Source organism: Scyliorhinus canicula, chromosome 1 (genome assembly GCF_902713615.1).
Source record: "Scyliorhinus canicula chromosome 1, sScyCan1.1, whole genome shotgun sequence".
Taxonomy (NCBI): domain Eukaryota; kingdom Metazoa; phylum Chordata; class Chondrichthyes; order Carcharhiniformes; family Scyliorhinidae; genus Scyliorhinus; species Scyliorhinus canicula.
Window position 1 is genome coordinate 40,227,362 of NC_052146.1, and position 27,064 is coordinate 40,254,425.

Sequence of the window (27,064 nt, forward strand, 5' to 3'; positions counted from 1 at the left end):
GATTCACTTTGGAAAGAATAACAGGAATGAGGAATATTTGGCTAATGGTAAAATTCTTGGTAGTGTGGATGAGCAGAGGGATCTTGGTGTCCATGTACATAGATCCCTGAAAGTTGTCACTCAGGTTGATAGGGTTCTGAAGAAGGCCTATGGTGTGTTGGCCTTTATTGGTAGAGGGATTGAGTTCCGGAGCCATGAGGTCATGTTGCAGTTGTACAAAACTCTAGTACGGCCGCATTTGGAGTATTGCATACAGTTCTGGTCGCCTCATTATAGGAAGGACGTGGAAGCTTTGGAACGGGTGCAGAGGAGATTTACCAGGATGTTGCCTGGTATGGAGGGAAAATCTTATGAGGAAAGGCTGATGGACTTGAGGTTGTTTTCGTTAGAGAGAAGAAGGTTAAGAGGTGACCTAATAGAGGCATACAAAATGATCAGAGGGTTAGATAGGGTGGACAGCGAGAGCCTTCTCCCGTGGATGGAGGTGGCTAGCACGAGGGGACATAGCCTTAAATTGAGGGGTAATAGATATAGGACGGAGGTCAGAGGTGGGTTTTTTACGCAAAGAGTGGTGAGGCCGTGGAATGCCCTACCTGCAACAGTAGTGAACTCGCCAACATTGAGGGCATTTAAAAGTTTATTGGATAAGCATATGGATGATAAGGGCATAGTGTAAGTTAGATGGCCTTTAGTTTTTTCCATGTCGGTGCAACATCGAGGGCCGAAGGGCCTGTACTGCGCTGTATCGTTCTATGTTCTATCCTTGTTCCCAATCAGCTGTTTTGACAAAGACCAGAAATACAACCTGTACTGTCTCATCTGTATATATTACATGCCACATTTACTAATTGAACGGTCAATGCCGCTTCTGTGAGATATTTTAAACTGAAGAAAATTGGTGCGGCTTCCGCCTTATGGAGGAAAAACACATTTTCAAAAATTGGTGCCTTTGCCGAAGTCTCAGTGCACATTCACCTTCAGAATTTCCATTTTTGAAATAAGTTACACTAACTTGTCAACACCGTGATGGGGGAAAAGACATAGAATAGAATCCCTACAGTGCAGGAGGAGGTCATTCGGCCCATCAAGTCCGCACCGGCCCTTGGAAAGACCACCCTACCTAAGCCCACTCTATCCCGTAACCCAGTAACCCCACCCAACTTTTTTGACACTAAGGGGCAATCCATCATGGCCAATCCACCTAACCTCATCTTTGGACTGTAGAAGGAAACTCATGCAGGCACGGGGAGAAAGTGCAAACTCCACACAGACAGGCATCCATGGCTGGAATTGAACCCGGGACCCTGGAGCTGAGAGGCAGTAGTGCTAACCACTGTGCCACCGTGCTGTCGTTGGGTCTTTCTTTTCAGCTGAATTTGCATGCAATTGCAGTCCTTGAAGGTTACTGTTTGATACTTAGTAGGAAGCATTACTACTGAAATTGCTGTCACCTCAAGTAAATACTTGATTGATTAGCGCGGCGGCACGGTGGTGCCGCCAAGGACCCGGGTTCGATCCCGGCCCCAGGTCAATGTCCGTGTAGAGTTTGTACATTCTCCCAGTGTTTGCATGGGTCACGCTCCCACAACCCAAAGATGTGCAAGATAGGTGGATTGGCTACACTAAAATGCCCCTTAATTGGAAGAAAATAATTGGATACTCTAAATTTATTTTTAAAAATGTTTATTGATTAGTTGTTAATTATATGGTTTGTGTACAGAAGCAAAATTAATAACATGCTTTCTGTTATTCAAGACAATTACAAATAACTTCTATACAAAAAATATAATTCCAGAGGAATATATACAGTGAATTGAAGTGAATTTTAACATGCCACAACATTTTTTGATTGCAACATTAAAGTATTGCCAATTTATTCATAATTGATTAGCTTTCTAGATCTGGTCCTGGAAACCAGAAACTATTATACAATAAAATAATTAGTTTTTTTGGATGAGATGACTGAATTCATTAAAAAGGCTGTCATACATTAATTTACAAAATATCTTTCTCTAGGATATGTACAAATCTTAAATTAAAATTGTTCTAAGATTGTCTGTGTGGGTCTCACCCCTACAACTCAAAAGATGCGCAGGGTAGGTGGATTGACCACGCTAAATTAGCCCTTAATTGGGAAAAAAAATGTACTTTAAATTAAAAAATGTTCTGATATGGCTTAACCAGGTATGAATTCTAAAAATGCAAATGATTATGTTTTTAAAAATTCTCCCTGCATAGAATACACTTGTGAAAAAACAATAATGGTACCAGACCATTTACAACACAGTTTAAATAGTCCAATGCCCTTAGAAAAAATGACTAATGCTATATACATTTTACAGTACTTCTGTTGTGCTTTTCATGTATGTGTTTCAGTGCTGTTAAAATACATCTGTTACTTTAGTTATTGATGCATTTCTTATTCCGTCAATGCAGTCCAACCTGAGCTGAAGCTTTTAACAAAAATTTTAATAAAAATGCATATAAAATGGTTTGATTCAATATCTAGCAAGAAAACATAGCACTTTAGGGAATTGCAACTCTAAGTTGAAACATTTGAAAAAGTCAGTTCAAATTACTTTACAAAGCAGACACTAATTCTGTTTGAATAATTCCCGGTTACAGTTAATTATAATCCTGCCCCCACAAAAGCAGCTCAGAATATTTCACACAAGAGGAAAGAAGAAACCGTAGGGTAATTTGGTACTGATTTGTGGTCTAACTTTGTATCCAGGCTGGGCAGATGCTGACACATCTGTAAAAGTAACTGAGGTAGTGATGTGGAAATTTTTTGCAGTTTTCAAAGGCATCTAGAAAAGAAAAACAGTTAGCTGACAATTTTGTAGTGTAAATAAAATATCAAGAGACTCCAGCATTGTCTGAGAACTAGAATTAGATTTGGACTGGTGTTTGTGATTATTCCGCAGTTCAGGTCTTCCCTGCTTAAGAATTAGGTTTTGTTAACTGGGAATGTTTTAATTAATTGGTGTAATCTTGGAGTAGACCCAATTTCCTTTGTGTTAATTGTTTCTAGATCTTTAAAAGAGATCTTGCTGAATGCAGTCACTTTTTTCTTCATCATGTAATGGGTAAATATCATTCATTTTTTTTAATGTGTTACTGATTTTTAATCTGACACTTTTCTTTATGGTTTTGTATTGTTCTTTGTTCTTTAGGGTATTGGCCAAGGGTGGTACATGACCGGCACAGGCTTAGAGGGCCAAAGGGCCTGTTCCTGTGCTGTATTGTTCTTTATTTGTTGGTATGAGTTTACAAAAAATAAATTTATATGCCGATAAGAAATGTCACTGGTGTAGGCTTCCTCTCCCTTAGTTACTCAGCGTCATACACTTCCTGCATGAGATAATTCAGGGGAAAACTCACCTGTGCTCAACAAGGTGTGCTAAATTCACACACTCTTGTGATATTTTAGTTTATTATCCTTTCTTATCACAAGCCAGCATCACTGCCAAATTATGGGCATTTTCAAGATGCAACCCATAAGCACTGAGCTCACATTAGGTACCTTTATAAATTACAATTAAGAGAGAGAGAAGAGACCTTTAAATCTATCTTGACTGAGTGTAGGTTGCAGAAGTCAAAAGAGAGTATAGGTATGATATTCTATTGTGCTCATTTTGTTTTGAGTTGTATTGGCATCACTAAACTATGCTGTAAAGCTACCTTCACAAAAGGCAGATGTGTCGCCATCTTCATTCCAAAATGATGAAAAATGCAAGCCTAATGTTCCCAAATCAACTCTGCAAAGGAGACCGGTTAAATTAATTTTGTCCTTCTCTTCCCAAAATGCTGCTTTTGTTTTATTATGATGCTTTCCTACTTGTCTTAACAAAACTATTTTTAATAAAGACTGGAGCACAAGTCCAGAATGACATGCAAAGATGTTTGTCTCATTTTAGTTTGGTGGCTGTTCCTTTACATTTAGAGCAGCTTAGAAAGAAAATGACTAATTCATATTTTGGTACCAAGTATAATCTAACGCACCATTGCAAATTTCACCAGTTACAGGCTTGAAATATGCTAAAGCCTGAGTGACTGGATTAGTTTGTATGTGACTGGAGCTTCCATTAAATTCATGAGGTTAGGTATTCAAACTCAAGGAAGCACTAGTAAATGTTTTGGACGATATAAAGAACAAAGAACAATACACCACAGGAACAGGCCCTTCGGTCTTCCAAGCTTGTGCCGATCACGTGTCATATCTAGACCAACCGCATGTATCCTTCTATACCCTATCTGTTCATGTGTCTATTCAGATTAAACTTAAAGGTCGCCAACGTATTTGCCTCAACCACCTCACTTGGCAGTGCATTCTCGGTCACCACCACCCACTGTGTAGAAAACTTCCCCCGTACACTGGATTGGATTTGTTTATTGTCACGTGTACCGAGATACAGTGAAAAGTATTTTTCTGCGAGCAACTCAACAGATCATTAAGTACATGAAAATAAAATAAAATAAAATACATCTCCACTGAATCTATGAACTTCTGCCCCTTTGTAATTGTCATTTCCGCCCTGGGAAAAAGCCTCAAACTGTTCACCCTATCTATACCCTTCATAATTTTATAAACTTCTATAGCATAGACTATTATTTTAAAAAGACCCACTTCTGTTTAAATTTGACAGCTATTTGAAAATCTGATAAAGAATCAATCAGTTTGAAGCTTTTCTAAGAGTAATATCATTGACATGTGGAAAACGTATGGCACATTTGACCCATCACATCAGTGCTGGTTGACAAAATCCCACTTTCCAGCTCTTGGTCTGAAGCCCTGTCGATCAGGACACATCAAGTGCATAGGGGCTGGGCTTGTAATGCAGAACAAGGCAGCAGCGCGGGTTCAATTCCCGTACCAGCCTCCCCGAACAGGTGGCGGAATGTGGCAACGAGAGGCTGTAACTTCATTGAAGCCTACTTGTGACAATAAATGATTATTATTATTATATTATATCCAAGTATTTAGTAAATGCAATTAAGATTTTGCCTCTACCACCCTTTTGGCTGTGAATTCCAGATTCCCACCACTATTCGAAATAGACCTCAATTAAATCTCCCCTTTGCCTCCTCTGCAACAAATAAAAGAACCTTCAGCCTATTCAATCATTCCTCATTCAAGGGCAGTTTTTTTTACATCTGACAACGTTCTGATAAATTTCCTATGTACCATTTCCAGTGGGATCATATCCTCTACACAGTACCCCAGCTGTGGCCATTTTCTTTTATATAAACAGTTCTCATATAACCCCCACACATCTACTGTATACCCCAGCTAATAAGGAAGTCTTTCATACGCCTTCTTAACTATGTCATCTGCTTATCCTGCCACCTTCAGGAATCTGTGGACATACTCCAAGGTCCTCCTGTTCCTCTAAATTTCTCAATAAACTACCAATTATTGTGTACTACCCTGGCCTTGTTTGTCCTTCCTAAAAACATTACCTCACACTCCTCTGGACTGAGTTCCATTTAGCATTTTTCTCCCTACTTCACCAGTTCGTTGATATATTCCTGCAGAGTACAGTTTTCTTCCTTAGCATCAACCACAGAGCCAAAATCATCACAAAATTAAAGAGAAAACCCTTCAGGTTAATATAGGGACCCAATGTTTAAAAAAAACCAAGACAAACAAAGAGTTAATGCAGCTCTTGAGAGTTGGCTATGATCGATTGGGGAATGGTAATTAAAGGGATGACAGTGGATAGGCAATGGCAAACATTCAAAGAGCGCATAGAGGAACTGCTACAATAGTTTATTCCTGTCTGGCACTAAAGTAAAATGGGAAATGTGGCCATTCCATGGTTTACAAGAGAAATTAGGGATACTATTCTATCCAAGGAAGAAGCATATAAATTGGCCAAGAAAAACAACAGGTCTGAGGTTTGGGAGCTGTTTAGAATTCAGCAAAGAAGGACTAAGGAATTGATTAAGAAGGGGGAAATAAACCTGGTGGAGGAACTTAAGGGCAAGTGGGAGGACGAGGTAAGAGGAGAGATAGAGGCGGGTCTATGGGCAGATTCCCTAGGCAAGGTTAATACCTCCTTATCATGTGCCAGGCTTAGTCTGATACAATTTAAGGTAGTCCACCGGGCACATATGACAGAGGCAAGGATGAGCAGGTGTTTCGGGGTAGAAGATAGGTGTGCGAGGTGCGCGGGAAGCCCAGCAAATCATGTCCACATGTTTTGGGCACGCTCGAAGCTTAGAGGGTTTTAGCAGGGTTTTGCTAAGGCAATGTCCACGGTGCTAAAAACATGGGTGATGCCGAGTCCGAAGGTAGCGATCTTTGGAGTGTCGGAAGAGCCGTGGGTTCAGGGGGCAAAAGAGGCCGAGTCTTGGCCTTTGCCTCCCTGGTAGCCCGGAGACGGATCTTGTTAATGTGGAGGGACTCGAAGCCCCCCCCCCCCCCCCCCGAGTGTAGAGACCTGGGTTGGTGACATGGCTGGGTTTCTCAGTCTCGAGAAAATAAAGTTCGCCTTAAGAGGGTCAATGGTCGGGTTCACCCGGAGGTGGCAGCCGTTCGTCAACTTTCTCGGGGAAAATTAAAATGTCAGTATTCCGGGGGGGCGGGGGGAGGAGTTGTTTTTGTATGGTTGAGGTGCATGAAGATTGGGCTGTGGGGGGAATTTTCCATGTTGATGTAATTGTTTATGTTACTGTTATAAAAAAATTTCAAATACCTCAATAAAATATTATTAAAAAGAAGGGGGAAATAGAGTATGAAAGTTAGTTAGCAGGGATCATTAAAACTGACTAAAAGTTTCTATAGGTACGTGAAGAGAGAAAGATTGGTGAAGACAAATGTAGGTCCCTTACAATCAGAAACAGGGGAATGTATTATAGGGTACAAAGAAATGGCTGAACAACTAATTACATACTTTAGTTTTGTCTTCAGAAATGAGGACACAAATAAGAGTCCAAAAATGTTGGGGAATGCAGAATTTAGTGAGAAGGAGGAACTGAAGGTGATCAATATCAGTCGAGAAATAATGTTGGGGAAATTGATGGGATTTAAACTGATAAATCTCCACGGCCTGATAATCTACATCCCAGAGTACTGAAGGAGGTGGCTCTAGAAATAGTGGGTGCATTGGTGGTCATCTTTCAGCAATCTGCAGAACAGTTCCTGCAGATTGGAGGGTGGCTAATGTAACTCTGCTATTTAAAAAGGGAGGTAGAAAGAAAGCAGGGAATTATAGACCATTAAGCCTGATGTCAATAGTGGGGTAAATCCTAGAATCCATTTTATAGTAGAGCATTTAGAAAACAAGTGGCAGGATAGGACAGAGTCAGCGTGGATTTATGAAGGGGAAATCATGCTCGACAAATCTACTGGAATTCTAAGAGGATGTAACTAGTAGAATTGATGAAGGGGAGCCATTGGATGTGATGTATTTGGATTTTTCAGAAGGCTTTTGACAGGGTCCCGCATAAAAGATTAGCTTGATAATTAAAGCGCATGGGATTGGGGGTAGTGTATTGAGATGGATAGAAAACTGGTTGGCAGACAGGAAACAAAGAGTAGGAATTAACAGGTCTTTTTCAAATTGGCAGGCAGTGACTAGTGGGGTACCGCAGGGATCGGTGCTGGGACCCCAGCTATTCATAATATATATTAATGATTTAGATGAGGGAACAAAATGTCATATCTCCAAATTTTCAGATGGCACCACGTTGAGTGTGTGGGGGGGGGGGGGGGGGGGGGGGGGGGGGAGAGAGAGAGAGGAGGGGGGGTTGAGCTGTGAGGAGGATACAGAGATCCTTCTGTGTGATTTGGACAAGTTGAGTGAGTGGGCAAATGAATGGCAGATGCAGTATAATTTGGATAAATGTTATGTTATTCATTTTGGTAGCAAAAACAAGAAGGCAGACTACTGAATGGCCATAAATTAGGAGAGGGGAACATGGGTGTTCTCGTACACCAGTCACTGAAGGTAAACATGCAGGTGCAGCAGGTGGCAAAGATGGCAAATTGTATGCTGGCCTTCATTATGAGAGGATTCGAGTACAGGAGCAGGGATGTCTTGCTGCAATTATACAGGGCTTTGGTGAGGCCACACCTGGAATATTGTGTGCAGTTTTGGTCTCCTTTTCTGAGGAAGGATGTTCTAGCTATCAAGGGATGCAGCAAAGGTTTACTAGACTGATTCCTGAGATGGCAGGAATGACGTACGAGGAGAGATTGAATCGTTTAGGATTGTATTATCTGGAGTTCAGAAGAATAAGGGGGGGATCTCATAGAAACCTATAAAATGCAGCGGTCTGCAGGTTAGACTGAAGGAACGCGGTTTCAAGACCCCTCTCCCCAGCATACTCCTGGCAAACGTCCAAGCGATTGAAAACAAGCTGGATGAACTTAACGCCAGACTTACCTCTCAGAGGGAAGTAAGAGACTGCTGTGTGCTCTGTTTCACAGAGACATGGCTCACCCCCGCCTCACCGGACTGTGCCATACAACCTGAAGGCTTCTCTATTCACCGGGCGGACCGCACGGCATCTTCAGGCAAAGCGAAGGGTGGAGGGGTTTGCCTCCTCATCAACTCCTCCTGGTGCTTGGATGTGGTGACCCTGGCGACCTACTGCTCTCCAGACCTGGAATACTTGACCGTAAAGTGCCGCCCATACTATCTTCCACGTGAGTTCACTTCAGCCATTATCATGGCTACTGGGTGGTCTACATCCCACCCCAGGCAGAAGTGAGGAAGGCGCTGGATGAACTGTACACAGTCATAAACAACTATGAAACAGAACACCCGGAGGCCTTGTTCATTGTGGCCGGAGACTTCAACAAAGCCAACCTCAAGCGTGTACCGCCAAAATTCCACCAGCACATCTCCTGTCCCACCAGGGGCGACAACACTCTTGACCACTGCTACTCAAAAATCAAGGGCGCCTACCGTTCCATTGTCCGACCGCACTTTGGGAAATCAGACCATAAGACTATGCTCCTTCTCCCGGCTTACAGGCAGAAACTCAAGCGGGAGAATCCAGCTAAGAAGGTTGTGCAGTGCTGGTCCGAGGAGACAGAAGAGCTCTTACGTGACTGCTTGGAGACAGTGGACTGGTCCATATTTAAGAACTCAGCGACTAACTTAAATGAGTATGTCACCACCGTCACAGACTTCATCAGCAAATGTGTGGACGACTGCGTGCCAAAGAAAGCAGTACGTATGTTCCCCAACCGGAAACCATGGCTCAACCGCAAGATTGACTCCCTACTGAAGGACAGATCTGAGGCGTTCAAGGCAGACGACCCTGACCTATACAAGAAATCCAGGTACGACCTCCGCAAAGCCATCCGAGATGCCAAGAGAGAATATCAAACTACGCTAGAGTCACAGACAGACTCTCGGCGGTTGTGGCAAGGACTAAACAACATAACGGGCTACAAAGCAAAGCCGAGCAGTATCTCTGGCAGCAGCGCATCCCTCGCCGATGAACTTAATGCATTCTATGCTCGGTTTGAGCAGGTAACCAACAATCCGCTATCGAGTGCCCCAGGTACCCATAATTCATCCATACCCACCATCACAGTTTCCGAAGTCAGATCGGCCTTCCTGAAAGTGAACCCACGGAAGGCGATGGGCCCGGACGGGATCCCTGGTCGTGCACTCAGAGCCTGCGCGGACCAGCTGGCAGAGGTATTCACAGACATCTTTAACCTATCCCTACTCCATTCCGAGGTCCCCACCTACTTCAAGAAGACCACCATCATACCGGTACCAAAGAAGAACCAGGCAACGTGCCTTAATGACTACCGCCTGGTGGCCCTGACGTCAGTTGTAATGAAGTGCTTCGAGAGGCTGATCATGAAGCGCATCACCTCCATACTCCCGGAACGCCTTGACCCACTTCAATTCGCATACCGTCGCAACCGGTCCACATCAGACGCCATTTCCCTGGCCCTACACTCATCCCTAGAGCATCTCGAAAACAAGGACTCCTACATCAGACTCCTATTTATTGACTACAGCTCCGCCTTTAACACCATAATCCCAGCCAAGCTCATATCAAAGCTCCAAAACCTAGGACTTGGCTCTCCACTCTGCAACTGGATCCTTGACTTTCTGACCAACAGACCACAGTCAGTAAGAATGAACACCAACACCTCCTCCACAATAGTCCTCAATACCAGTGCCCCGCAAGGCTGCGTACTTAGCCCCCTACTCTACTCCCTGTACACACACGACTGCATGGCAAAACTTGGTTCCAACTCCATCTACAAGTTTGCTGACGATACGACCATAGTGGGCCGGATCTCGAATAACGACGAGTCCAAATACAGGAGGGAGATAGAGAACCTACCGGAGTGGTGTAACGACAACAATCTCTCCCTCAATGCCAGCAAAACTAAAGAGCTGGTCATCGACTTCAGGAAGCAAAGTACTGTACACACCCCTGTCAGCATCAACGGAGCCGAGGTAAAGATGGTGAGCAGTTTCAAATTCCTAGGGGTGCACATCACCAAAAATCTATCCTGGTCCACTCACGTCGACGCTATCACCAAGAAAGCACAACAGCGCCTATACTTCCTCAGGAAACTAAGGAAATTCGGCATGTCCACATTAACCCTCACCAACTTTTACAGATGCACTATAGAGAGCATCCTATCGGGCTGCATCACAGCCTGGTATGGCAACTGCTTGGCCCAGGACCGCAAGGAACTTCAGAGAGTCGTGAATACCGCCCAGTCCATCACACGAACCTGCCTCCCATCCATTGATTCCATCTACACCTCCCTCTGCCGGGGGAAAGCAGGCAGCATAATCAAGGATCCCTCCCACCCGGCTTACTCACTTTTCCAACTTCTTCCATCGGGCAGGAGATTCAGAAGTCTGAGAACACGCACGAACAGACTCAAAAACAGATTCTTCCCCATTGTCACCAGACTCCTAAATGACCTTCTTTTGGACTGACCTCATTAACACTACACCCATGTATGCTTCATCCGATGCCAATGCTTATGTAGTTACATTGTATATATTATGTTGCCCTATTATGTATTCTCATGTATTTTCTTGAATTCTGTTTAATTCCCTTTTCTTCCCATGTACTGAATGATCTGTTGAGCTGCTTGCAGAAAAATACTTTTCACTGTACCTCGGTACACGTGACAATAAACAAATCCAATCCAATCCAATCCAATTCCAAAAGGACTAGACAGGAAAAATGCAGAAAGGATGTTTCCGATAGTGGTGTGCCCAGAACCAAGGTCACAGTCTGAGGATACGGGGTAGACCATTTAGGACAGAGATGAGGAGAAATGTCTTCACCCAGAGAGTGGTCAGCCTGTGGAATTCGTTACCACAGGAAGTAGTTCAATCCAAAACATCGTATGGTTTCAAGAAGCAGTTAGATATAGCACTTAGGGCAAAGGGGATCAAAAGATCTGGGGGAGCTGATCTGTCAAGGTGGGATGGTCTCCCTCTGTCACTGGAGGGTCAGGTACAGGCGGTTAAAATAATGTGTTGCCGTGATTTCTGTTTATTTTCCAATGCCTGCCGATTTTCCTGCCAAAGGCAATTTTCAGAGAGATTGAAGGAATGATTAACTCGTTCATATGGGGAGGGAAGGTGGCCAGAGTTAGAAAGGTGCTGCTACAGAGGGGAAGGCAGGCAGGGGGTTTGGGTCTTTCGAACCTGATGTATTATTACTGGGTGGCGAATGTGGAGAAGGTGCAGAGCTGGGTCAGAGGGATTGATTCTCAGTGGGTCAGAATGGAGGAGAGTTTGTGTAAGGGGTTGGGATTGAAGGCACTAGCAACAGTCCCCCACAATGGCCCCAGGGAAGTACTCGGGAGTCCAGTAATAATAGATTCATTGAGAATTTGGAGGTAGTTTCGCCAACACCAGGTTCGGTCAAGGGAAATGCCGATTCGGGGGAACCACAGATTTGAGCCAGGGAAGTGGGACGGAAATAGGAGGAGAAGGGGATTAAAACACTAAAAGATTTGTTTCTTGGGGGTCGGTTTGCAGGATTGAAGGAGCTGGGAGTGAAGTATGGGCTGGAGCAGGGGGAAATGTTCAGATACATGCAGGTTCGATATTTTGCCAGGAAGGAGATATAGCTTCCCAGTGGAGCCGGCCTCCACATTGGAGAAGGTGCTGGCAACAGGGGGACTGGAGAAGGGGTAGGGTCGGCGGTTTACGGGCTATTTTGGAAGAGGAGAAGGGATCAAAGCAAAGTGGGTGGAAGAGTTGGGAGAGGATATGGAGGAGGGGTTCTGGTGTGAGGTGCTCCGGAGAGTGAATGCCTCCACCTCGTGCGCAAGGTTGGGGCTGATACAACTGAAGGTGATATATAGAGCACACCTCACAAGGGCAAGGATGAGCCGGCTCTTTGAGGGGTAGAAGATGTGTGTGAACATTGCAGGGGGGGGGGGCCGTAAATCACCACATGTTTTGGTCCTGTCCAAAACTGGAGGATTACTGGAAGGAGGTGTTTAGGGTAATCTCTAAAGTGGTGCACATGAAACTGGACCCGGGCCCGCGGGAGGGGTGTTGGACCAGCCGGGGTTGGAAACGGGTGCGGAGGCAGATGTAGCCTTCACCTCGTTGATCGCCCAAAGGCGGATCCTGTTGGGGTGGAGAGCAACCTCTCCACTCTGTGCCCTGGCGTGGCGGGGGCACCTGTTGGAATTCTCGACTCTTGAGAAAATTAAGTTTGAACTGAGGGGAAGGATGGGGGGGGGGGGTTCTACAATTCATGAGCGTTATTCAGTATGTACTATCAAGAATTGGATAACATCAAACATTAGTGTGGGGTGTGGGGTTGGGGGGACTGTATGTGTTAATCGTGACTATGGGTGATTCATGTATCCTTTTTGTTATTTGTTTATGTTAACATGCGGGCTGCTGTTTGGGGTTGGTGGGAGGATGGGATTGTTGTTGTTGATATGGGGATTGACATTATGTCCATTACTGCTTATTGTTTATTACTGGGTGGTGCAAATTTGGGAGAACATGTGAAAAAGGAGGAGAATAAAAATATTTTGAAAAAAAAAGATATGGGGGAAAAGTGGGATTCGGCATTGAGCTGGACGATCATCCATGATCATAATGAATGGCAGAGTGGGTTTGAAGGGCCAAATGGCCTCCGCCAGCTCCTATTTTTTTCTATGTTTCTTTGTTGTGACTCGGGAGGGCAACACGGTGGTGCAGTGGTTAGCACTGCTACCTCATGGTGCCGGGTTCGATCCCAGCCCCGGGCCACTGTTCATGTGAAGTTTGCACATTCTCCCCGTGTCTGCATGGGTCTCACCCCAGAATCCAAAGATGTGCAAGGTAGGTGGATTGGCCACACTAAATTGCCCCTTGATGGGAAAAAAACAAATTGGGTATTTTCATTTATTTTAAAAAAGAGTTGTGATTTGGGAGATTAAGATAGGACTTACTGTTGAAAATGGCTTTAGTCTTGTTAAGCAATCATGGAACAAAAAAAGTACGTTTGATTTAATAGTTTGAATTTAAACAGGATCTATATGAAGCACTGCCACTTGAAAGGAGATCCTGTGGAGCTACGTATATATTCTAGTAGCAAAAATAATTAGTAGACAAAGAGTTTGGTGATCACAAAGGGTTAAATTTACCACAAGAGTCATCTATGATTCAAAGGACAAGATAGAAAAGATTCAAAACGCAAAAGTAATCTAGGTGGGAAGCTTAGCTTACTGTAAACTTGAAAATCATTAATGGTTTGGTAGGACTATGCTGAACGCATTAATAAGCCTCAAAGGCAAAATACTTATTTAAGCAATCTTAATATTTGTAGTCAATTTAGAGGCTTTTGTGTTCTTAACACTTCTCATTCTAGCAACTAACAAATGCCAGTTTTCAATTTTCTTTTCAGCTGGTAGTGATCTTTTAAAAGGATTAGCTTTTTGTTCACATACCATAACGCAGGTTTCTCTGATTGTTCGTGTGGCTGCTACTATTTTAGCCTGTGGGTTTATTAAGGATCCATACTTTGTCCACTTCACCTCCAGGGCTAAAGACTGAGGAAGGTCACAACCACAATTCTACAAATAAATGGTATTTTTAGTTATTTTATTGATTAGAATATAATCATGAAATCACACAAACTTCCACTTGTAACAAAACTAAAGTTGGAATAATTTTAAAGGCTTATAGCCCCCTCACAAGCATTTCACTACATCAGAGTTTGGAATATATAGAAGACTGTTACTTGGCCTTAGAGAATATATATTCCTAGTATAGTATTTATGGCTAAGACTTAGAACATAGAACATAGAACGATACAGCGCAGTACAGGCCCTTCGGCCCACGATGTTGCACCGACATGGGAAGTCAAAAACTAAAGGCCATCTAACCTACACTATGCCATTATCATCCATATGCTTATCCAATAAACTTTTAAATGCCCTCAATGTTGGCGAGTTCACTACTGTTGCAGGTAGGGCATTCCACGGCCTCACCACTCTTTGCGTAAAAAACCTACCTCTGACGTCTGTCCTATATCTATTACCCCTCAATTTAAGGCTATGTCCCCTCGTGCTAGCCACCTCCAACCGCGGGAGAAGGCTCTCACTGTCCACCCTATCTAACCCTCTGATCATTTTGTATGCCTCTATTAAGTCACCTCTTAACCTTCTTCTCTCTAACGAAAACAACCTCAAGTCCATCAGCCTTTCCTCATAAGATTTTCCCTCCATACCAGGCAACATCCTGGTAAATCTCCTCTGCACCCGTTCCAAAGCTTCCACGTCCTTCCTATAATGAGGCGACCAGAACTGTACGCAATACTCCAAATGCGGCCGTACCAGAGTTTTGTACAGCTGCAACATGACCTCATGGCTCCGGAACTCAATCCCTCTACCAATAAAGGCCAACACACCATAGGCCTTCTTCACAACCCTATCAACCTGGGTGGCAACTTTCAGGGATCTATGTACATGGACACCGAGATCCCTCTGCTCATCCACACTGCTAAGAATTTTACCATTAGCCAAATATTCCGCATTCCTGTTATTCTTTCCAAAGTGAATAACCTCACACTTCTCTACATTAAACTCCATTTGCCATCTCTCAGCCCAGCTCTGCAGCTTATCTATGTCCCTCTGTAACCTGCAACATCCTTCCACACTGTCTACAACTCCACCGACTTTAGTGTCGTCTGCAAATTTACTCACCCAACCTTCTGTGCCCTCCTCTAGGTCATTTATAAAAATGACAAACAGCAACGGCCCCAGAACAGATCCTTGTGGTACGCCACTCATAACTGAACTCCATTCTGAACATTTGCCATCAACCACCACCCTCTGTCTTCTTTCAACTAGCCAATTTCTGATCCACATCTCTACATCACCCTCAATCCCCAGCCTCCGTATTTTCTGCAATAGCCGACCGTGGGGAACCTTATCAAACGCTTTACTGAAATCCATATACACCACATCAACTGCTCTACCCTCGTCTACCTGTTCAGTCACCTTCTCAAAGAACTCGATAAGGTTTGTGAGGCATGACCTACCCTTCACAAAACCATGCTGACTATCCCTAATCATATTATTCCTATCTAGATGATTATAAATCGTATCTCTTATAATCCTCTCCAAGACTTTACCCACAACAGACGTGAGGCTCACCGGCCTATAGTTACCGGGGTTATCTCTGCTCCCCTTCTTGAACAAAGGGACCACATTTGCTATCCTCCAGTCCTCTGGCACTATTCCTGTAGCCAATGATGACATAAAAATCAAAGCCAAAGGCTCAGCAATCTCTTCCCTGGCTTCCCAGAGAATCCTAGGATAAATCCCATCAGGCCCCGGGGACTTATCTATTTTCACCTTGTCCAGAATTGCCAACACTTCTTCCCTACGCACCTCAATGCCATCTATTCTAATAGCCTGGGTCTCAGCATTCTCCTCCACAACATTATCTTTTTCCTGAGTGAATACTGACGAAAAGTATTCATTTAGTATCTCACTTATCTCCTCAGCCTCCACACACAACTTCCCACCACTGTCCTTGACTGGCCCTACTCTTACCTGAGTCATTCTTTTATTCCTGACATACCTATAGAAAGCTTTTGGGTTTTCCTTGATCCTACCTGCCAAAGACTTCTCATGTCCCCTCCTTGCTCGTTTAAGCTCTCTCTTTAGATCCTTCCTCGCTTCCTTGTAACTATCAAGCGCCCCAACTGAAACTTCACGCCTCATCTTCACATAGGCCTCCTTCTTCCTCTTAACAAGAGATTCCACTTCTTTGGTAAACCACGGTTCCCTCGTTCGACCCCTTCCTCCCTGCCTGACTGGTACGTACTTATCAAGAACATGCAATAGCTGTTCCTTGAACAAGCTCCATATATCCAGTGTGCCCAACCCTTGCAGCCTACTTCTCCAACCTACACATCCTAAATCATGTCTAATGGCATCATAATTGCTATAACTCTTGCCCTGCGGGGTATACTTATCCCTTTCCCTTATTCAAGACACTCTTTAATTCTTTGAATGGAAACTATAGGAGGAGGACTTAATTATTCTGCAGGTTACAAATAAGTGATGGGAAGAAAGGACCTTTTCGAAGCTGAAAGTTCACATATAGAAGATTTTTAAAATTATTTTTGTGGCAGGACAATAAGGCATTGCAGAATTTACACCTGATTGAAATTATAATGGACACACTTTTATCTTTATATCACAGTAAATTGCTTGAACAGAACAAAATTAAAACCACAGAGTTTGAACTGGTGGGAGAGGTTGAGAAGCAATTTAATCAGCTGGTTGACTTTTTGAAAAAATATTTTTATTGGAATTCTGCACTTAATGTCAAAACTTTGCAGAACAATACAGAGACAACAATAATAATCGGCACAGTAACAACACCGACACAGGCTGTCCCCACGTCTGTGACAGTGGTCCCAGTTTTATCTTTTCCCTACTCTCTATACATTAGTGTGTACCTTGTAATTTTTTTTTTAGAAGCGTTCTTGTCAGGACTCTTAACATTTAGAGATGTGCATTACACACAACTTTACATATTTATTTACAACTGTTTTCAGGGCTCTTTATATCATTCACAATCTATTACAGTTACATTCATTTTGCTGGGAAGGGAAATCCTATTCCCCCTCGAGTTCTCCTGGGTAGGTTAGGCAGGACCGTTACCTTGGTTTGGCCCCTTGGGCAGAATCTATATCCCCTACTGTAAATGGCCTCACTCCCAGAACATTCTCTGCTACGTGCGGGCTCCTTTTCATCCAGGCAGTGTTCCCTGCCTGCCCGTACCCTTCCCACCCCGTCAATTCTTCCCCCCCCCTCCCCCCGTGTACCACCTTGAGCTGTATCAGGTTTAGCCCACATAGGTGGAGTTGATCCTGTGCAGCGCCTTAATCCAGAGTCCCCCCCCTATCTCTGCCCAGCTCCTCCTCCCATTTCCATGTGTTCCCATCTAGTGGGGTCCTGACCTTTTCCATGACTCATCCGGAGATGTCGCCACATTTGCCGTCCACTAGCCAGTCCAGCCCTACCATCGTGTCCAGACATGTGTGTCCGGGTCTCTGGGGGAATGTTTTTGTCTCCTTGCGGAGAACTCACACACATGTAGGTAACTGAGCTCATTCCCTTTTGGGAGTTGGAGCCTCTCTGAAATTTCCCCCAAGGTCACCAGTCTATCATCCACGTACATGTCCTTCACTCTCTTTGACCCGCTGTCCTCCCTCTATGTCCCGAATGTGGTGTCTATCCTCGACAATGTGCACCTATGGCTGTTGCGGATGGAGATCTCTAAACACAGTGTGGCAATCCTTAGTGTGGCCATTACCACCGGACTCCTGGAGTGTGCGCGTGTGGGGGCCGGGAGTGGTGTGGTGGCCAGTGCTTGGAGAGATGCCCCCATGCTGACGACCTCCTTCATTCGGACCCAATCCACCTCCAATTCCCTTAGCCGCCCCCTCACCCACTCTGCATTTGCCGCCCAGTGGTAGAGTAGGAGGTTCAGCAGGGCTAGACCTCCTATGTGTCGCCCTCGCTGTAAGATCGTCTTTCATATTCTAGAGACTGGCTAGGGGGTTTGACACAGAGGAGCAGGTCATCTGCATAGAGTGAGACTATATGTTCTCCACCCCCTCTTTGAATGCCTATCCACCACTCTGCCAATCTAAGTGGTTCGATTGCCAGTGTGAACAGCAGCAGGGATAACTGGCAACCCTTGCCTCATTCCCCTGTGGAGCCGAAACTATTCGGAGCTGGTGGCGTTCGTCCATACGCATGCCGCAGGAGCGCTGTACAGGCGCTTCGCACACGCAGTGATCCCTGCTCCAAACGTAAAATGTTCAAGTACCTCCAGGAGGGATCTCCATTCTACTCGATCGTACGCTTTCTCAGCGTCCGGGGAGACGATCACCGTTGGTGCCTTTTCCCCGGATGGGGTCATTATTACATTCAGCAAGCGTCTGATGTTCACTGCTAGCTGTCTACCTTTGGCAAACCCGGTCCGATCTCCCGCGATCACTTCTGGCAGGCAGCTCTCCAGGCTTTTTTGCATCAGTGTTTAAAAGAGGGATAAATCTGTAACTTCCACTCTCTGTTGGATCTTTGTCCTTTTTGGGGATCGGTGAGATTGAGGCCTGAGCCAGCTCGGGCGCAGGGCCTCCTTCGACAATGAGTCTTTGAACATCTCCCGCAAGTGCAGGGCCTGTGCTGCTGCTAATTTTTTGTAAAAGTCTACCGGGAACCCATCCGGTACTGGGACTTTCCCTCCGGTCCTAGGACTTTCCTTGACTACTTGGAATTAAGGTATTCCATGGTTTAGCCCAGTTCTAGAGGTTTTTCCAGCCATTGTTTTGAGGTCTCTAGTCGTCGTCCCCTGGGCCTCTAGCCGCCACTCCATATTGTCCATTGCCTCCTTCATGGGGCCTGTCGCGGCTTCCACTGCCCTCTCGACGGCTGCCAGGAAGTCTCTTCTCATTGCCTCGCTATGTCTCTGGAGCTCAGAGCTGATGAAGCCTGTCAATTTGTCCATCAGCCCCCGAGCCTGCACTAGGAGTCTGCCCTCGCCAGTTCTGTGCCTCCATGTGAGGTTCCCTACTCTGAGGCTGACGTTTCCCTCCCCTCGTCTCAACTGGCTTTTCGGCTGGGCAGTTGGTTCTTTCCCAGAACCAATGGGTGGCAATATCTGGGGTTTCAGAAGAATGGGGAGTGCAGTTGGGGAGAGACGCTGACATGTTGGCCTTTGCCTCCCCGATAGCCCAGAGGCGGATACTATTTAGGTGGCGGGACACCTGAAGCGATGGTTTGCATGAGGGGTTTGGCGGAGTGTCTGCCCCGGAATGAAGGTCACTCCAATAATCCAAATCAAACGACGTAGAATTAATTTCCATCCAACTTGTCTGGATAATCTTTCCACATGTTCCCTGTCAATTCAAGTTGCCTTGGGGCCAGGGGACTACAGTTCATGTGGAAAGGAATTGGTTGACATGTTGATGAACAGTACATCCATCACTACATAATGATTGGTCTCAACTAAATTGATTACTGTAAACCTGGGTAGAATTAGAACAGGCTAGAATTTGAGGTAAAAATTAACTTGAAAGCAGCAACGTCCAATAACCACGCATGTGCAGTGAAATGCATAAATTAGGCAACTATTGGTCGAAATGCCTTGTTCCTTCAGAAGCTACGCAATATTGGTATCTCACAGAGACACGTGTGAAATACATGGAAGTTATGAGTTTGCTGTATTTTGATATATATACACACACACACAGTGTACAGAACAAGCCCAAATGTAGTAAGTACCATTTTGTGGGCTATATGTTCTAATTACTTACATACAACTCATTTGGCTCTGAAAACTAAACTTAACAAGCCTGGAATCTAATTCGTTCAGGTTTGGGCTGGCACAGGTTGGTAGAACAGTGATTAGCACTGTTACTTCACAGCACTAGGGTTCGATTCCCGACTTGGGTCACTGTCTGTGCAGAGTCTACATGTTTGCGTGGATTTCCTCTGGGTGCTCCGGTTTCCTCCCACAAGTCCTGAAAGACGTGCTTGTTAGGTGAATTGGACATTCTGAATTCTCCCTCTGTGTGCCCGAACAGGTGCCGGAATGTGGTGACTATGGGATTTTCACAGTAACTTCATTGCAGTGTTAATGTAAGCCTACTTGTGACACCAATAAAGAATATTAAGATTATTATTAATTACTAGTGGAGGTTTCAAAAAAACTAGCATTTTAAATATTTTAAATTGTTTGTCTCTGATCTCTCACACAATTCAATCTTTTTCCCTCCTTTTATTTCTCTTTAAATGAAATCTTCAGCTGCCATTTTCTGGTTCAGACTTAGAACTGTTCAATGATGGTTTCAATGTTCATGGGAATTTCAGAAATCCCACCATGGTTATAGTCACATCAATGCTAGATTGTACTTCATACAAATTACATTTTCAGCCACAAAAACATTTTCAGCTGAAGGTACAAAAATCTAGCAAAATCTGGCAAATTGCTATTGTAAATAGGATGAGAGTATTTACAAAAATCTGATGTAGTTAACCAAGTATAATTTGTGGAAGAAATATTCAGAACAAAATTGAGAAAAGAAATGGAGTTTCCCTCAAAATAAAGTTCAATGCTAAATTTTTACTTTTAAGGAGGGGTAACTTTAAGAGCACTGTTACGGTCATGAATTGACTCAGTGTGAACCAAGTTCATTCAGCTGGTACCAATGTAATTGAAGGCTCCTTTCAACAGGAAATACATTTCACAAACTGTCAGGAAAAAAACGTATTGAAACATTTGATTTATTTCATGCAAGTTAAAGAATTCAAAATTTTGTTCCTAGTTATTTTCTATTGCTTGAAAGCACAGACTATAAACCTTTCAAAGATAGCAATAAACACATATTCATTTAGTAATGATTGTTGAAATCTGCCTTTTCAACAGTAGTGCCCCATATATTTATCTGCTGCTCTGATTAATATTGCAACATATTACAGATCTTCATAGACTTATGAAAATGGTGATCCTTTTTCCCTCTTTTCGTATTTTATTCAGCTTATTACCTGAGCTGTAGAGGTAACTTGTTCAATGGTCACCCAATCTTTCATATTCTGCACTGGGGAATTTCCAAACGATGCCACAATTTGAGGAAAGTTGTGTCCAAGTAATAGATTCATGATGATTCGTGTCCAGTGATGGCATGCTGTCTTGTTGTTTAGTCTTTAAAGATATATAAGAAAAACCTTGGTAACTTATAAATGAATGTTTTTTGTTCAAAAGGACTATAAATAAACCCTTTCAGCCAATGAGATAATGGAGCTGATTTTACTCAAGGTCAGTATCCGGGGAATGCATATTTCCCAGTTGCAAAGTTCAACAAGAGGGGATTGGAGCCTCTTTATGACTAATCTGCACATTCTTTTTGCAGCACATGGATTTCCAGGCTTTTGCCAATGGTCAGGACTATGTCTGCAAAAGATCCATGTCAAACATTTCCATTTAAATTAAGTGGGATGGCGTATTATTGGGCCATCTGCCTCGTATTTATCATATATCCTATGATTTTCATGTATCGATCTGCCTGGACTGCATGCAGAGCAATATTTTTAACTGTACCACGGTACTCGTGACAATAAATCATGACAAAAGGGGCTGGTTTAGCATAGTGGGCTAAATAGTTAGCTTGTAAAGCAGACCAAGGCCAGCAGCGCGGGTTCAATTCCTGTACTTGCCTCCCGGAACAGGCGCCGGAATGTGGCTTTTCACAGTAACTTCACTTAAAGCCTACTTGTGACAATAAGCGATTTTCATTCATTTAAATCAAATCAATATTTTCTGTGGCTCTGTCAGCAGGGTGCTCAGCTGCAGAAAGGGTCTGTGGGAGAAAGACAACATTTACAGGAAGGCTGAATAAGGCTTAAAATCCTTTGCTTTTCTTTTTTTTAGATAAATTTAGAGTACCCAATTAATTTTTTCCAATTAGGGAGCAATTTAGTGTGGCCAATCCACTTAGCCTGCACATCCTTCGGCTCTGGGGGCGAATCCCACGCAAACACAGGGAGAATGTGCAAACTCTACACGGATAGTGTCCCAGAGCCGGGATCAAACCCGGGACCTCGGCGCCGTGAGGCAGCAGTGCTAACCACTGCACCACCGCACTGCCCTCCTTTGCTATTCTGATGAAAAGTCACATGCTTGAAACATTAACTTGTTTTTTCTCTCAATAGATGTTGAGTATTTAAATCATTTTCTGTTTTTATACCACTTTTTGCTTACTGCTTCCACAGTGATCATCAACATTGGAGACCTTGAAAACAAGTCAGAAATTCCCAGCCATGGTAAAGCAGCAGTCATATTTCCTGCCTGAATTCAATAGACAGGCCCACCAAATTGACCTCTTTGGAGATCTAAACACAACAGATGCTGAATCTGAAATAAAGACAGAAAATGCTCGAAAAACTCAGCAGTCGAGGAGCAGCATCTGTGGAAAAGGAAACAGAGCGCGCGATTCTCCGGAAAGATTTCCAAGTGTGATAGTGAGCGGGAACTGCCGCAAACTACCTGGTCTCGGCCTGGTAAGGCCGGGAAAGATATTCAACGTTAATTATTCCACTTAATGAGGCCCCATGTGCTTCACGCTGCAAATGAAGGCTCGCCAGCTGATTTGCCAGGACCGGGCTAGCCAGTCCCCCCCCCCCCCCCCCCCCCCCCCCCCCCGCGCTAACAAGGTCGAGCTGCATTTAAACAGCACTTGCACAGCCAGCCATACTCTACTCGCAGCCATGGTGCCTTGAAGACCGGCCCGAAGATTTGGAGCTGCAGAGGCTCCTAGATGCGGTCAAAGCCAGGAGATTTGTTCTGTTCCCCGAGGGTCCTGGAGTGTGAGCCACAGGGCATCCAGTATGCCTGGGATAAAGTGGCAGCGGCTGTCAGCTTGGGAAGCGTGACCAGGAGGACTGTCTACCAGTGTCACAAGAAGGTCCATGACCTACACCGGGCAGCACGGGTGATTGACACCAACGCCTCCCACCCCATCCCGAGACATTTCTGCCCCCACGCGAGCATCCATTCCCCAACCCTCCATGCAGCCCCCAACACTCCCTCCCTTCACCCCACTCCCTTCAACACCCCCCCCCCCCCAGCCACTGTGAGCCACGCGTGCAGTTAACAATGCTCTTCTCCACAGAAGCTCTCCCACAATCGCCGAGAGAAGGCCCAGACTGGCGGAGGGGTGCCATCACCGGAAAAATTGTGTTCGGCTCGGGGGCAGAGAATGGGGTCTCAGACCTGCGGCGCCGGAACTCGATTCTCCGCGGACCGGAGAATTGCCGCCAGCCGCATGAACGCAGTCGACGCTGCGCCGGTCGGGGGCTGTTGAAAGAGGCCCCCGCAGCAATTCTCTGCGATCGATCGGCCGAGTTCCCGCCGGCGTGGTTCCAACCTGGTTCCACATGGCGGGAGCTCTGATGTGCAGCCCCGCTGGCTATCCTGGTTGGGGGGGGGGAATCAGACTCTAGGGGGGCTACCGATCAGCGGGCACACGTGATTCGGGGGGCCTATCTTCTTCTGCGCCGGCCCGCTGTATGGCTCCGCCATGTTGCGCGGGGCCCACGCAAAAATGGCCGCCGCGCACATGCGGGGACCCACAGACGGAAGTGCAAGGCCTCGTGTCGGCAGCAGGAGCTGTGCGGCGCCCGCTGTGGCCCTCCTATAACTTGAGAATCACTCCGGACTTTTTGAACAAAGTCCGGAGTGATTCGCGCCCACTTTCCGGTGGGCATGGGTATATAGACCTATTTTCGAATCCCGGCCAAGAATCCTCACGACCTTCGAGGAATAGGCCCTGGAGGTGACGGGTATGGCCGAAGACAGAGTGGTCACCAATGTGGAGGTCAGCGCAAGCCGCAGAAGTGAGGATCCTCCGGGCCTCACCCGCAGGACCTGTCACACGTGAGTTGTTATTGTCATACACACTGACCCATCCCTCCTACTTACCTTGTGTTCATTCTCCCGCAGGCCCTCCAGCCGACAGTGCCGGCTCATCTAGGGTGGCCCCCTCCCTTGCCTCCCATGAAACCACCTCAGAGGAGAGCTCCGAGGATGCCAAGATCGATGTGTCACATCTGTCATCGCAACCTTCCACCAGAGCAGATACACACACCTCGGTGGGCAACATCAGTTCTTGAAAAATATTTTTTAAGAGTACCCAATTCTTTTTTTTCCCAATTAACAGACAATTTAGCATGGCCAATCGACCTAACCGGCACACCTTTGGACTGCGGGAGGAAATCGGAGCACCCGGAGGAAACCCACGCAGGCACGGGGAGAACGTGCAAACTCTACACGGTCACCCGAGGACGGAATTGAGCTGCGAGACAGCAGTGCCTCTGTGCCACTCCACATGGAGAAAAGAGCTGAACACAAGCTGCAAGGTGACATCAAGGCAGCATTTGAGCAAATGTGGCATCAAAGAACACCAGCAAAATTGAAGTCAATGGGAATGGGGGTAAATCTTCCACTGTTGAGTCATATCCAGGACTAAGGAAGACAGATATGGTTGTAGGAGGCCAATTACTCAAAGCCAGAACAAAGCTGCCAGAGTTTCTTAAGGCGATGTCCCATCCCAAGCATCTTCAGCTGCTTCAATCACCTTTCCTTCAATATATGGTCAAAATGCAGTTGAATTCACAGCGCTCAGTACCAGGGCGACATGGTAGTACAATGGTTAGCAGTGTTGCTTCACAGCACCAAGGTCCCAGGTTCGATTCCCGGCTTGGGTCACTGTCTGTGTGGAGTCTGCACGTCCTCCCCGTGTGTGCGTGGGTTTCCTCCGGGTGCTCCGGTTTCCTCCCACAGTCCAAAGATGTGCGGGTTAGGTGGATTGGCCATGCTAAATTGCCCGTAGTGTAAGGTTAATGGGGGGATTGTTGGGATACGGGTTGCGTGGGTTTGAGTGGGGTGATCATTGCTCGGCACAACATCGAGGGCCGAAGGGCCTGTTCTGTGCTGTACTGTTCTAAATTCTAAATTCTGTGCAGAGTCTGCACTTTCTCCCTCTGTGTCGGTTTCCTCCGGGTTCTCCGGTTTCCTCCCACAAGTCCCGAAAGAAGTGCTTGTGAGGTGAATTGGACATTCTCATTTCTCCCTCAGTGTACCTGAACAGGCGCCGGGGTGTGGCGACTAGGGGGGTTTCCACAGCAACTTAATGTAAGTCTACTTGTGACACCAATAAAGATTATTATTATTGCAATTCCTCAGATGCTGAAGCAGTCAGTGTCTGCATATAGCAAGATCTGAAATACATTCAGGCTTGGGGTAAGTGGCAAGTACATAGAACATAGAACATTACAGCGCAGTACAGGCCCTTCGGCCCTCGATGTTGCGCCGACCTGTGAAACCCCTCTAAAGCCCATCTACACTATTCCCTTATCATCCATATGTCTATCCAATGACCATTTGAAAGCCCTTAGTGTTGGCGAGTCCACTATTGTTGCAGGCAGGGCATTCAACGCTCCTATTACTCTCTGAGTAAAGAACCTACCTCTGACATCTGTCCTATATCTATCTCCCCTCAATTTAAAGCTATGTCCCCTCGTGCTACATATCACCATCCGAGGAAAAAGGCTCTCACTGTCCACCCTATCTATTCCTCTGATCATCTTGTATGCCTCAATTAAGTCACCTCTTAACCTTCTTCTCTCTAACGAAAACAGCCTTAAGTCCCTCAGCCTTTACTCATAAGATCTTCACTCCATACCAGGCAACATCCTGGTAAATCTCCTCTGTACCCTTTCCAATGCTTCCACATCATTCCTGTAATGCGGCGACCAGAACCGCACGCAATACTCCAAATGCGGCCGCACCAGAGTTTTGTACAACTGCAACATGACCTCATGGCTCCGAAACTCAATCCCTCTACCAATAAAAGCTAACACACCGTACGCCTTCTTAACAACCCTCGAAACCTGGGTGGCAACTTTCAGGGATCTATGTACATGGACACCGAGATCTCTCTGCTCATCCACACTACAAAGAATCTTACCATTAGCCCAGTACTGGTTTAGCTCACTCAGCTAAATCGCTGGCTTTTAAAGCAGACCAAGCAGGCCAGCAGCACGGTTCGATTCCCGTACCAGCCTCCCCGGACAGGCGCCGGAATGTGGCGACTAGGGGCTTTTCACAGTAACTTTATTGAAGCCTACTTGTGACAATAAGCGATTTTCATTTTTTCATTTCACTCTGTCTTCCTGTTATTCCTTCCAAAATGAATCACCTCACAGTTTTCTGCATTAAACTATATTTGCCACCTGTCAGCCCAGCTCTGCAGCTTATCTATGTCCCTCTGTAACATGTAACATCCTTCCGCACTGTCCACAACTCCACCGACTTTAGTGTCACCTGCAAATTTACTCACCCATCCTTCTACGCCCTCCTCCAGGTCATTTATAAAAATGACAAACAGCAGTGGCCCCAAAACAGATCCTTGTCGTGCACCACTAGTAACTGGACTCCAGTCTGAACATTTCCCATCAACCACCACCCTTTGTCTTCTTCCAGCTAGCCAATTTCTGTTCCAAACTGCTAAATCACCCTGAATCCCATGCCTCCGTATTTTCTGCAATAGCCTACCGTGGGTAACGTTATTAAACGCTTTACTAAAATCTATATATACCACATCAACTCCTTTACCCTCATCCACCTGTTTGGTCACCTTCTCAAAGAACTCAATCATGTTGACTATCTCTAATCAAATTATTCCTTTCCAGATGATTATCCATCCTTTCTCTTATAAACCTTTCCAAGATTTTGCCCACAACAGAAGTAAGGCTCACTGGTCTATAGTTACCGGGGTTGTCTCTACTCCCCTTCTTGAACAAGGGACAACGTTTGCTATCCTCCAGTTTTCTGGCACTATTCCTGTAGACAAAGATGACTTAAAGATCAAAGCCAAAGGCTCAGCAATCTCCTCCCTAGCTTCCCAGAGAATCCTAGGATAAATCCCATCCGGCACAGGGGACTTATCTATTTTCACACTTTCCAGAATCGCTAACACCTCCTCCTTATGAACCTCAAGCCCTTCTAGTCTAGTA

At 45.3% G+C, this 27,064-nt stretch overlaps 1 protein-coding gene across 1 annotated transcript in view; it reads right to left on the reverse strand.

Moving 5' to 3' along the window:
- Positions 1-1,666: 1,666 nt before the first annotated feature.
- tctn1 (tectonic family member 1) overlaps positions 1,667-27,064 on the reverse strand; it is a 77,839-nt gene continuing 52,441 nt past the window's right edge. The window contains exons 12-14 of the mRNA XM_038788548.1: positions 21,038-21,194; positions 13,913-14,038; positions 1,667-2,810 (exon numbers count right to left, since the gene is read on the reverse strand). Of these exons, the coding sequence (XP_038644476.1) occupies positions 2,667-2,810; positions 13,913-14,038; positions 21,038-21,194 (427 nt within the window). The 3' untranslated portion in view covers positions 1,667-2,666. The remainder of the gene's footprint in view (positions 2,811-13,912; positions 14,039-21,037; positions 21,195-27,064) is intronic.